The following is a 13175-nucleotide window of genomic DNA, read 5'->3' on the forward strand; positions in this document are numbered from 1 at the left end:
ATATTTAATCAGCACAATGTCTACGCATCTTTAAATCCTTTTCCGCATCCGTCTTACCAACAACAACAACAAAAAAAAAAAAAACAGAAAAACGGCGCATGCGTGCTCACTTGTAGCCAGTGCCTCTGGGAAGCCCGTCTGCCCCATTTTGCTGTGAAGCCAAGTGCTGGCCTCCTACCGGAGGCCGCTATGAATTACCCGCTCTGTTCACCGGCCCCTGGGAAGTTTAAGATTGTTCGGAAGGAGTCAAGCTTTGGTTTCACGTCCCTTCTCTGTGACAAAGGAAGTCACAGGCCAGAGCTATTTTCAACCTTGCCCCTTCATTCCCGAGTATCCTGCTCACCCCGTGAGGGGGCCTTACAGCTCCGCACCGTCCGCGCCGCGCCGGGCCTGTCGCCTCTGCTGCACCAGTTGCTTGTCCAGTTCCCGGAGCTGCTTCAGAAAGCCCCGGTTGGGTAGGACACAGCGGTTCTTGGCCACTTGTTGGATGGCGTCCACCAGGGTCATGTTCCTGTGGATCATCAGGTAGGCCAGGACGAGAGTCGCCGACCGGCTGCGGCCCATGGCGCAGTGAACCAGGATCTTATCTGCAGTGGAGTGGGGAGAAGAAACACCTGCGTTGTAGGGGCAGGGTGGCCTGGAGGGTGGGGCATAGGTGTGAGGCTCACGCAGAGCCAGCTCAGATCCTGACTCTCCCACTATTGTAGGACCCTGGGCAGGTTACTGAGTGGCTGGGAGGCCCAGCTTCCCCATTTGTACAATGGGGATACTGTCAGTATCCTCTTCATTAGGGTCGGTGTGAAGGCAATTGGTGCAAAGCAACTTGGTACACTGCTTGGTGCATATTAAAGGTTCAATAAGTCACAGATGTTATAATTGTTGCCTCGGTGAGGAGGAGGCGGGATTGAAACTGATGCTTCCCACCTGCCAAAGCACCTCCAAGGGAGAGCCTTATGAGTTTTTTTTTAACGCTCACTTTTAATTTATTATATTTATAATATATTCATGTTATTTATTTACTTAATGCTTACTTAGTTTGAATAGGGCAGCCACTAGGGTTCGGATTTCAAAAGGTATAAAATGATGGCATTGAAAAGCCTCCCTCGCACCCACCTCCTCAGTTCCCCAAAGCAACAAGTATTACCAGTTTCTTCTAACGGAGAATTATCTGTGCATATACATAGCAAGAACATATTTTTTCTCTTCTTTTCTTGCCCAAAAGGTAGCAAGCGTTACAAACTTTTCTATCCCTTGCTTCTTCCATTTAACAATATATCTTGGAGACCTTTGTATATCAGTCTCTGAAGAGTTCTCTCTTTGTTATTTTTTTCTTGTGGCTGCACAGAGTTCCTCTGTATGGATGAACCATAATCCACTTTGAACAGGATGCATTCCATCCCGTCCACGGCTGCAGGTAGATTGTGGAGGAGTGCAGGCTTTCTGCACCATTTGCAGTGCTGCTGCATTTGACCTCGGATAAGGAGAGAGCACCCACAGTCCCAAAGGGCCCTTTGAGGGGCCGAGACAGAGGGTGCAGTCTGCTTGCCGTGGAGTCTGTGAGCATTCACGTGGCCTCAGGAGCCTGCAGAGCCCTGGCCTTCTCTCTTGCAGTCCTGGGTTCGAGATCGGTTCTGCTACTAACCACCTGGGTGTGGGGTAAGCCACTCAGCCTGTGGCGCCTCTACTTCCTCAGCTGTCAAAAGGGGCAGCAACCTCAGATCAGCTGTGAGCAAAGCCAATTCAGTAAAAATCACACGGTCAGATTTTTTAAAAATTAAAATAGTTTTATTGTGTCATGTGGTATAACCAGGGGATGAATAGTCTTACAGCTTAGGTGACCAAATTGTCATCTAGATCAGCGGTTCTCTAAGCATGAGCCAAGACCCTGGGGGTTCCCAAGGTACTCTGAGGAGATCTGTGGAGTTAACATTATTTTCAAAATAGTACTGCGGCGATGTTTGTCTCTTCCACTGTTTTGACATTTGCACTGATGGTACAAAGGCAGTGGTGGGAAGAACTGCTGGTGCCTTAGCGTGAATTATGGCAGGGACACTGAACTGTAGTAGTAATCGTTGCATTCACCACCAAGCACTCTTGGGGAAAAAACAAGCCAATTTCCTTTAAGAATATCTTTGATGAAGCAGTAAAAATTAATTTTATCGAATTTCAGCCCTTGGTTACACTTCTTAATATTCTGTGTGATGAAATGGGACGTGTACATAAAGCACTCTGGCTGCATACCGACGTACGATTGTTATCTCAAGGAAAAGCTTATGGGAGATTGAGTTGCAAGCTGAATTAGCCACTGTTTCATGAAACACCATTTTTACTTAAAAGAGTAAATGACAGAAAAACCATGGTAATTCAAACGGGTATTTGGCAGACTTTTTCTCGAAGGTGAACAAAGTGAGCCTGTCACATCAAAGAAAACAATTGAGAGTATCCGTTGCCAGTGATAAAATGCAAGCTTTCAAGCAAAAATTAGAATTTTGGAAAACTTGTATCTACTGTGAGATTGACAGTTTCACAATACTCTTAAGATTTTTCTGTTAAGATCGGCAGTCATATTAACAAATGTGTCTTCTGACAATGTACAGTGAAAGTGTCAACATTTGGAAGATCTGCATAACTTAGTGAACAAGATTTTCCACATAACCAATGTGAGATATTACAAAATCATGTGTGGGTAAAAAATCCATTCAAAATGCAAGAGAGACCAATGGATTTTCATGTAACAGAGTACGAAGTTTATAGGTATGGTTTCAGATTCCACATCACAACTCACCTTTAAGACGCTATCACTTGTCAAGTTTTGGTGTAGTATCAAAGAGGAATATCCACAGTTTTCTGAAAAGGCTGTTAACGTAGCCCTTTCTTCTCCAGCTATATATCTGAGTAAGGCTGGATTTTCTCCATATACTTCCACCAAAACACCATATCACAACAGACTGAATGCAGAAGCAGATATAAAAACCCACCTGGATTCTCATAAGCCTAACATCAAAGAGATTTGCAAAAATGTAAAATAATGCCGTGCTTCTCCATACTTTATTTTGGAAAATATAATTTTTTTCATAAAAATATGTTAATATGCAGTGGGTTCACTTTATTAGTTTTAAATAAATATTTTTACAATTTTCAGTTCTTATTTCTAATAGAGTAGATATTGATAGATCTACCCTACATAAATGCTCTTTGAGGCCTTCAATAATTTTTAGGAGTGTGAAAGGGATCTGAGACCATAAGGTTTGAGAACTGGAAGATCTAGAAGCATCTCCACACTGGACTTCCCTGGTGGTCCAGTGGTTAAGAATCCCCCTGCCAGTGCAGGAGACATGGGTTCGAGCCCTGGCTGGGAAGATCCCACATACCACAGGGCAACTAAGCCGGTGCACCACAACTACTGAGCCCATGCTCTAGAGCCCGTGAGCCACAACTACTGAAGCCCGTGCGCCTAGAGCCCGTGCTCCGCAACAAGAGAAGCCATCGCAGTGAGAAGCCCATGCACCACAACGAAGAGTAGCTCCCGCTCGCCACGACTACACAACTAGAGAAAGCCCTCCACAAGAAAAAAGCTCCCTTCCGCCACTATCATGGCAACAGCTGGGCCGAATGAGAAATCACCATGAGAAGCAGCTTTCCATCCTTCAGGCCTCCATTTGGTGGCACTCGAGCTCACAAAGCACCTCAACATGTTTTATCTCATTTCATCCTTAATACAACCATCAAGATTTCATCATCCGCATCCCTGCTTTACAGATGGGGAAAGAGTCGTGGCGAAATGACTGCTAGAGGTCACCCAGAAAGATGGTGCCATCTCCAGAAATAGTTCAAAGCAACTTGTTATTGAGACCCTACTGTGTGGTGGCTACTTGCTGCTGTGCTCTGGGGACAGAAAAAGTAATGAGATTAGCGTCTCTGGCTGTCCCCAGCACTGCCACCACTGCCATCCCAGTGGCGGCCCTCTCCTGTGGTTCTGGGATCCCTTTGCTGGGGTCAAGCTGGCTGGGGCACCTTGAGCTGTGTGACCCCAGTGCTGTCCCTGTTCCTGATTCTTATGCCTGAGGCCTGGAAGGATGACCAAGGAGACACTCACGGACATCACCGGGTTTATGGAGCACCAGCAGGAGATGAGCTTGGCAAAGAACACTTCTGAATGGACGTGGCTCCCCGTGTCCCTCTCACCTCCACTCCCCACCTGCCTCATGGGACCAAGCCCAGGACAGCGGTGATGGTCAGCAACCGTGGCAGCATGAGCCGTGCAGATGGGCCCGATACCAGGCACCAGGATTCTCTTTACCCACCCACCACAGCTGGAGAGGCCTGCACACCCTGCCCTATGGTAAGGACCCTGCTGGTGGCCTTTCCGCACACACAGTGCTGACACAGAAGGCGCCCATAAAGAACTGTTAATTTTATCACGATTCGTTTCCACACATCTCCACAGGCTAACCATGCAGGCCTCCAATCCCCATCGCTGAGCTGCAAGAGTGTGGCTGCCTTTTCCCCTCGTGCACCTGGGCCAGAAAGGCCAGAGGGCGAGAAGCAGGGCGGCTTCTTCAGTGCTGGGTGGGGTTTGGGGGCGGCTGGCCCAGCTCATGGACATGACTGTCCTCCTGGACTGGAACGTCTACCTCTGGCATTCTAATCCCCACAGACTGTTCCAGAGGCTGCCTGGCCCCTTGCCAGCTCTGCCGATAACTAAAGCGTTTCTTCCTCCCCTGGCAAAAAGGGTAATTCTTTCTGTCATGACTAAAGACTTGAAACAGACGAAAGCTGTAGTTCATTAAGTCTTTAGGGAGCCTGAAGTCTGTTAAGTGGGAGGGGGGAGGGGAGAGAGAGGGGGAAGGGGATGGGGGTCCTCCGCTCCAGCAGAAGGTCCTCCCGGCTGAACTTTGCTTTCACGACAGCAGCACTAATGCTGTCAGCCGTGTGAGCTTGGTGGGCCTCCTAGGGTAGAGGACCTGTCCCCAGACTCTCAGGGCACTGCTCCCTCTTTGCTGTGTGGCTCTGCTAAGCACCACCCTTTGGGGCCCAGCGTTGGATGGTGAGAAACTGCTCTCAGGAGAGTTCGGGAGACATGCAAGGAAGGCTGCATTCAGCCTGTTCACAGCATGGTCCATACCAGAGGAAGCCGAAGGGAGCATTGTCAGGCTTGGCATTTTCTAGGTCAGTGGCTTTCACACTTTTTTGTGTGACAACCGCCTCCCGCCCCCCGCAAATCATAAAATTCACAGCTAACAAGTACATGGGTTCAGCCTACCCCATATCTTCCAAGCACTTTATATGTTCGTTGTAGTCGGTCCTCAGAACAACCTGATGAGGTAGATGAAATTAGTATCCCTGTTTTATCGAGGAGGTAGCTGAAGTGCAGAGAAGCCATGTGTCTGAGTCACACAGCTGGGAAGTGGCAGGACTATGATTCAAGCCCAGGCCACTGAAGCCAGAGGACTTAGATGTTAAGGGGGCTTCACAGGTACGTGTGTATCAGACAAGACTTTCACAAACAATTTGTGCTTTTTTTACATGCAGTGTACGCTGAGGTCTTCTATTCTTTCCTAATCTTTTCAATTTTTTTTTTAAAGAAATCCTGGTCAAAGCCACGAAATTGATTTTATAACCCACTGATAGGCCACAATTTATGTTTGAAAAATGATGGTTTCAATTAAATATTTCTCCTTTGGCCTTCACCAAAAGGTGAATTCCCACAATCTTATGAAGAAAAGCCAAATCCAGAACCTCTACTGTTTACCTAATGGCACGTTTTCACTGACAACCAGAAGGTGGGCCTCTGTCACTCAAATCAGACGTATAGGCTAAGCCTGTTATCACCAACCACCCCCCTGACTTCCTTGGTTTGTGTGGGATGCCCTTTGTCTCCCACTCACTACCTTGGAACCTGCAAAAGCAGAGTTCCTACTTCTCCCAAAATAGTTCTGCACACATGGAAGTCCTCAGAAAAAGGATGCATGGCATGTTTTAGAACTGCCAGGGGGCAGGCTTGTATGTGCTGCAGTGGGTCAGGATACCCTTAAAATACCCTGAAAATCTGGTCTGATTAAAGCTCAGAAGCGCCGGAGAAACAGCCTCTTGCTCAAACACAGACTTCATTTATTTCTTCAAACCTACCGTATCCATAATAGATTGTAAGATGGCTTCCAAAGCAGCCTGTGGACTGTTTGTTCAAGTAAAAGAAAGAATAAAAGGAGAGTGGTGATACTACAATCTGATCTTTAGAGCCGCATGGTATCCGCCCTGGGATTTCTTAGAAGATTTCATTAAATTAAAACCACAGTAACTCAGCTCTGAGGATGCTGTGCCAGGAGCAGTGAAGGCAGTCCAAATGGGGCTCCCGAGGCAGTATGTTGTCCGTACTTCTTTTTCTGATGAAGAAGGACAAGTTCAGTTGTTTTAGATCCTATAACCAGCTGGAATGTCTCCCTTCCATGATATTGGGTGACCTCTTATACAGCAAAGTCACCAGATGCTCAAAATAAGGACAAAGGACTCTTCCGTGAGGCCTGAGTGACAGAAGCGATGCCCGTTGGCCCCTGATTAACTCTGTGACCCTCAGCACATCAGCTGGCTTCTCTGGGTCTCTGTTTCCCCAGCTCTCAGGGCAGAACACTGGACTAGATTATCTCTAAGATTTCTCAAGAGTGTCTGAGGTTGCCTGGGGAGTTCTTTCGGAAGGGTCAGATCAGCGTAGGGCAGACACAGGGGTGGGCCCCACGTGGCAGATTACAGACCACAGGTACAGCTCTGCAGCACCACAAGGGATGCTTTTCAAAAAGAGGGAACGAGACTGGCTGTGAGGAGCCGTGGTGGGAAACGCTATACACTAAGCTGAAGCTAGCCAAGGAAGAACAGGAAAGACAGCGAGGAAAAGGACATGTCTTTGCCTTTTGGCCAGACTGTCCATCAACACCTCTTACATCGAGAGTATAATAAGGAATATACGAGTGCGTCTGGCTCCTAAAATGCTACAGGAGTGTCCCGTGGTTTTCCAGGGAGTGACTAGACCCGTCCAGGCTGCCTACTGCCTGTGCCATACATGCTGAGCACACGCCATCTCCACGTATGGAGTCTCTGACAATGCTGACGAGCTTTTTATTTTGTTACTCTGACTGCTCAGGGCACAGGTTACAAACTGATGGCCACTGGGTTTCTTTTGTCTGGGCTGTGCCGCGTTTTAAGAGATTTTCAATTTGTTGCCAACACTTAAAATTTGAGCAATTTTACGTTAAAATCCAGATTGGAGACTTTTCATGAAAAGTCAGATCTACCACATTGGCACTGATTCTCACAAGACAATCATTGGTTGGGACTGAGTAGCAGCTGTCCCATTTGGAGGGGATATGGGGCTCTCAGCTCAGCCACAATCACCCTCTCCCCTCACCCCGCGGCCACACGCAGCCAGCGTCATCCATTTATGGCCTCTGCCTGGTCCTGAAGGGTTGGGGTTTGAGCCCTCAGCTTGAGGAATTCTTTAGATATGCAAATACAAAGGGCACAGAGAAGGGAGTCTGGCCTCCCACTGGCAACAGGGTCCTGTCCTGCTTCCCATCCCTAGCCAGCTGGGCGAGGCCCGCACTCCCTGCATGTCCTCTGACCTGTGGATGTGCTTTTCCCTCTTGCCTGTTTCTCGGCTAGGTGCTTGCGACCACCCGGTCTACCCGTCACGACCCACACCAGCCTGACATCTCCACATCGATGCTCTGAGGTCTGTCCAGGCCTAAACATATGACCCCAAAGCCCATTCTTTCCTAATCCGGCAGTGGGGGCAGACTCTGAAATGGCATGCCAGGACCCCGCAGGCTGTCCTCTGCATGTATCATACCACTGTAGTTCAAAGTTGGAATGTCTTTTTTTCATTTTTTTTTTTACCCCCTCTGGGGGTTGGAAACTTTATTATGATGATGTGCACGTGCTGGTGTGGTTATGTGCTTCGTGGTGCGAGACCTCTCTTTATCAAACACATCTGACAGCCTGCTGTGCACCAGGTTCTAGGCTAAGTGCTTTTTGTGGGTTACTGCTGATCCTCATTATAACCTTTCAAGGTAAATATTTTCATCACCGGATGGAGAAATCAAGGCTTAGAAATCACATTGTTGTGCAGCGTGAATTTGAATGCAGCCTCGTCTTCTCCAAAGCCTTCCAGGCCCCTTGCATTAAGGGGATGGTTGAAGATATAGTAACGGCAAGTTGAGCACATTAAACAGAATCGGAAGGATCGTGTGGTGGTAGCTTTTTGTTTTTTCATGTCAAATATGTTTTCAGTTAACTTCAAATACTGTGAGGCGAATTTCACCTTATGGTGATGAGTCAGAGTCCAGTTGCTTTTTTGATCCTGCTTGGAAACCCAGAATGTGCCTAACTCAAAAGATGGTCCATAAATAGACTCATAAAAAGGATGACTTTGAAATGAGGTATCCCCTAAGACAAGAACTTCAGCTCTGTGGGTTTTTTTTTTTTTTTTCCTTCCCTCTGTCATAGCCTTCTGAGCCAAAATAAAGACAAACTCTGGGACTGTCCAGCAGACGTGGCCTAGGCCCAGCTGCAGGTTGCAGTTCCTGAAACAGGCCCGTTGGTCAGTCACTGAGTCTTGTAATCCCAACCACTTGTGGTAAGAAAGGCCTTTAGTAACTGTATACCCTGAATTATGTGATGGCCCCATAAAAGGGTGTGACACGTGGGGCTGAAGTCAGAGCACAGATCAGGGAGTTGAAGTCCCTCTGGCCTCTGTGGAATGTCACTGAGATACATCCTGCAGTAATCACGGCATATTGGCTCAGCCAGATGCATACCTACACTGTGCCCTTCTCTCCAGAGTAGCCTTGTAGACTTTACCTGGATTAGGGCCGCTAAGACTGCATTTTGGCTACGAGGACTAGTACTGTGATTTAAAAGACGGTTAATTAACTTTGGGAAACTTGGACATTATGAGTGTAAAACTCAGATTCTCAAATATAGTTTGCCACTTAGAAAGAATAGGTTGTCAGCTTTCTACAGGAGGGTTCACTAGACTGAATATGACTAGGGTGGGAGGATGAGGGAGGCAGGTATGAACTTGGTTGGCTGGCAGGAGAATCTGGAGTCTCCCCTAGATTCCCACTCCAGTCAGCTCCCGGAGGGTTTTCGAGCATCGAGGCCCTTGGCTATTAGTCTGGTCTGGACCCAGGTACAATTAGCACCTTGGCAGCATCCCACCGTTGAGGGCTCCCAACCACCCCTGGCGTTCAAAAGATGGCTGCTGTGCCTCAGGGAAGACAGATTCAGGCCAAAGGCCTCTCCTCTGAGCCCTCCTGATTCTGATTTCCCCTAGCGGCAACCAAGGGCCAGACCCCAGCAGCAGCAAGCTCAGTGGTGCTCACAGCCTCCAGGGGAGCAGACATTTCCAGCAACCCTGGCAGGGCGGGATTTGCAAGGGGAGCTTACTTAAAGTGTGCAGATGCCTCTTCCCACCAGGCTGAGGGGCGGGGCCTCAGGCTGGGGGTGGGGCCTCGGGCTGGGGCGGGGCCTTGAGGTGGCCAAGGGCTGGGGGCGGGGCCGTGCGCAGGCCGAATGTCTCTTACTGTGATCGTAGCGGAGTGCAGCATCAATGAAAGCGGCCGCTGGGTAGAAGAAGACGCTGAGGTCGAAGGTGGGCAGGTCATCGGCCTCGACGCCGTGGTACTCGATGGCCATGTCGCGGTAGTAGTCGGGCCCGGTGTCTACGTTCCAGCGGCCGTGGGCCGCGTTCAGCACGTGCGTGAAGCCTGCCTTCTGCAGGCTGTAGCGGTCCAGCGCCGTCGCCCTGGGTGCGAGGGAAAGAGGCTGGTCGGCTGCGCGGAGCCTTGGCCTGGATCTGGGGGAAAGTCGGGTGCAGCCCATGGGTTTCCACTCTCGATTCCGGCTTCCAAAATAAGGCCTAGCCGTTGAAATGAAGGACTTGCCTACTCCAAGCCCTGCTCTTACTGACCCCTTGGCCACTGTGCCCTATTCTTTTGTCCATTCATTCTTTCATTCACCAAATACAGAAGAGCTTGGTGCTGGAGACCCCAGTGGTACGCGGGAGTGGACTGTCAGCTGCCAGATCCCCTCTAAGGCCATCAGAATAACCTGTTCATCAGGCAAAGCTGAATGTAAGAGAGAGGGCCACCTTCATAGAGCCTCGGGGAGACCCTTTAAAGCCGGCCCCTCCTCTGAACCCTCTGGATGTTGACAGTGTTTGGAGGTTGGGGCTCGAATGAATGGTTTCAGATGGGTCATTCAGGGAATTCCCTGACGGTCCAGTAGTTAGGACTCCACCCTTCCACTGCAGGGGCCACTGGTTCGATCCCTGTGCAGAGGAACTAAGATCCCACAAGCCAGTGTGTTGTACCCTCCCCCCCAAAAAAAAAAACTTGAAAAAAAAAATAAGATGGGTCATTCAGTGTGACGGTTTGATTGGGATCTGGCAAAATTCTTAATCTTGATGTTCAAGAGATTGGTGAACACAGTGCAAAACCTTTGCTTTGATAAGTGAATCATTGTCTACTTGGGCAAAGCACTGTTCTGAAGAGGAGAGCTGTTTGAGCAGTCTGTTACTGGAATTGATTTTAGGAAGTTCTTGAAGCCAAGAATTTCCAGGAACAAAGAGTAAAAGTCATGTTAAAGTAGGTGGCTTTGGAACATGGGGCAAAGGAAGCAGGAGCTATTTCGGCCTAGAAGGGCCAGGGGATACTTTATTGGAGAGAGGGCTTTGAGCCTGCCTTACTACAAGTGTCAACACTTGGTGCTGGAGGGGAAGAGGGAGGCAAGGGCATGCCCAAGCCAAAGAAATAGCACAACCTAAGGGATGGAGGCTGGAGATAATGAAGGGCTTCCAGGAAATGTTTATTATTTCCTGTAACCAATCATTTATCCCCAATTTAATGATTTAGAATCTATTGCGTGCCGAGCACTGTCCTGGGTACTGATGATGCAGCAATAAGCAGGTTAGTCAAGGTCCCTTGGGAAGCTTAGATTCTGATGGGGAAAGCAAATAAGTGGATAAATAATTTCAGATAGCAGTAAGAGCTGTGTAGAGTGACCGTGGTCCTGTTTTTGGTAAGGTAGTCAGGGAAGGCACCTGCGGGGAGGTGGCATTTAAGCTAAGACTGAGGGGTGATAAGGGCCTAGGCAGGGGAAGATTTGGAGGGAAAGTGTTTCCTCCAGGCAGAGGCAACAGCAGATGCTAAGAACAGAAGGGAGACTAGTGTGGCTGTAATAGCAAAGGTAGTAGTGGTACAAGGGGAAGCTGAAAAGGGAGGCTGGTTCACGGTGGGCCCTGTAGACCATAGGGAAGAGTTTGGATTTTACTCTGAGTAATGTGGGATGCCACATGCCACAGAGGAGTTTAAGGAAGGGCTGAGCATTGTTTGCTTTTTTAAAGATCAGTCTGGCTGATGCATGGAGATGGGTTGGAGAGGAACATAAAATAGAAGCGGGAGCTCTGTTGGAGGCTGTCACGGTTATACAGCCAAGAGAGGAAGGTGGCTGGAGTAAGTCACAGCACACTTGCTGATGGATGGGGAATGGGGGCAGGGAGGAGGGGACTGGTTTGGCCAGAGCATAGCATATGAGAGGAGAGATGAGAAAGGTCTGGAGAGGGAGTGTGGGATTTGACCATGGCGTGCTTGGATGTCAGGATCTGCATTTGGGCGTCAGGGAGAGCTTTTGATGGTGTTCGAGGAGGGTGATCCCATCTGAGCTTCGAGATGACGTCTCCCTCAACAGCACAAAGCCCAGTTCTACAGCTCAGGGAAGAGGTGACAAGGGTCTGGAACTGTAACAGTAGGAGGCTAAAAGTGGCAATGCGCTCCAGCTGAGGACTCATCTCAAGGCCGCTGGTAAAAGGACGTGGACAGAAGTGAGCATATTGGATGCCAATGTGGATCCACACCCTGAGCGGGGAGGCTCCATGCAGTAGAAACACAAGCCATGGTCCCTCGGCCAAGGGCCCCTTGGGTATCGCTGCTTTCCTGGGGCTTTTTATTGGTCATGAGAGGAACCACAGTGGAGTCCAGTGTTTGGAAGACCTGAACACAGGCCTTGAGCTTTTAGAAACATGTGCAAACAGCCCATGGGAACTGAGGTGTGGGGAGATGGGGAGTTCCACCAAGCCCTGCAGCTGGCTTTTAGGGCTGCCATCCTGACTACAAAACCCATTCTGCTTTCAATTTTTCCTCAGAAAGGTCTGTTTTTCATTTTTCTCCTCATCCCAAAGTATGTATACAACAAACATTATGCTTTGGGGACATAGATCTGCGCTCAATTAAAGCCTCCACTAATGCAGTCCATCTTGCTGAGTAGCAATCAACCTTACTTTGAGGTTGAGCTCAGTGGAAAAATTAAAATTAACTGTCCTTGACAGGAAGTTCCTACCCACCATAAAGACTGGTCTCGCTGGGTTCTGCAGCTGGGTTTCAACATAATCAACTGGCAGTAACAGTTTGCACTTTGCTGCTTTGGGGGTCAAGGATCAGGGTAGATATGCAACAAGACTCATTGCATGACACCTCTCCATTCACCGCGCCGACCCACCAGAGCTGGTTTTGACTGTGTCTGAGGGAGAGAAAGGGGCTCATGCGGAAGATTAGACCTGGTGGGTATCCTGAAGCCCATTGCAGGTTTTCGGGCTCTGTGGCTACCTGGGCCCGGAAGGGGAGGTGGCGTCCTCACACACCCCTCGGGAGATTTCCCCCAGCTTGGCTTACTTAGAGTCCAGTTGAGGGCTCTGGGTGGTATCCACGGCAGGATGGGGATTTGCAAATACCCAGAGTGACTCTCAGTAGACAGTGGCTGTTTGGGAGGCAGATCCCCAGTTGGCCCAGACACCTAGCTCATCTATCACTGGGAGTGGGGTAGGGTCGGAGGGTGCTGCCTGGTGCTGTGTTGTTTAATTTTCTTAACTTTCAGGGCCACCTGCTCAGATATGTGGGAAAGACTAAGAAATGTGCCTCTGCTGAAGGAGAAAAGCTCAGAAGAAATACAGGGTTAAGAAATTACTTCAAGGATTTAGGTGATTCAGGAGCCTAAACAGCAGTTTCTGGTTGTTTAAGAAAAATCTTAGGTGTAAGTAATCTATTGAGGACATGGGGGCGGGAGAGGGTAAGCTGGGACGATGTGAGAGAGTGGCATGGACATATATACACTACCAAATGTAAAATAGT

General features: G+C 48.9%; 1 protein-coding gene across 4 annotated transcripts in view; it reads right to left on the bottom strand.

Annotated features, from left to right (window-relative positions):
• Positions 1-283: 283 nt before the first annotated feature.
• Positions 284-13175, bottom strand: part of DUSP29 (dual specificity phosphatase 29) — a 29162-nt gene continuing 16270 nt past the window's right edge. For 3 of the 4 annotated variants that reach the window (XM_049697251.1, XM_049697250.1, XM_033433927.2), the window contains 2 exons: positions 9576-9796; positions 284-587 (listed from right to left, as the gene is read on the bottom strand). In XM_049697251.1, the coding sequence (XP_049553208.1) occupies positions 358-587; positions 9576-9796 (451 nt within the window). In that variant the 3' untranslated portion in view covers positions 284-357. Of the gene's footprint in view, positions 588-5591; positions 6384-9575; positions 9797-13175 lie in introns of those variants that run through there. The other variant, XM_049697252.1, reaches the window with a different exon arrangement.

The sequence above is a fragment of the Orcinus orca genome, chromosome 14 (assembly GCF_937001465.1).
Source record: "Orcinus orca chromosome 14, mOrcOrc1.1, whole genome shotgun sequence".
NCBI classification, from domain to species: Eukaryota; Metazoa; Chordata; class Mammalia; order Artiodactyla; family Delphinidae; genus Orcinus; species Orcinus orca.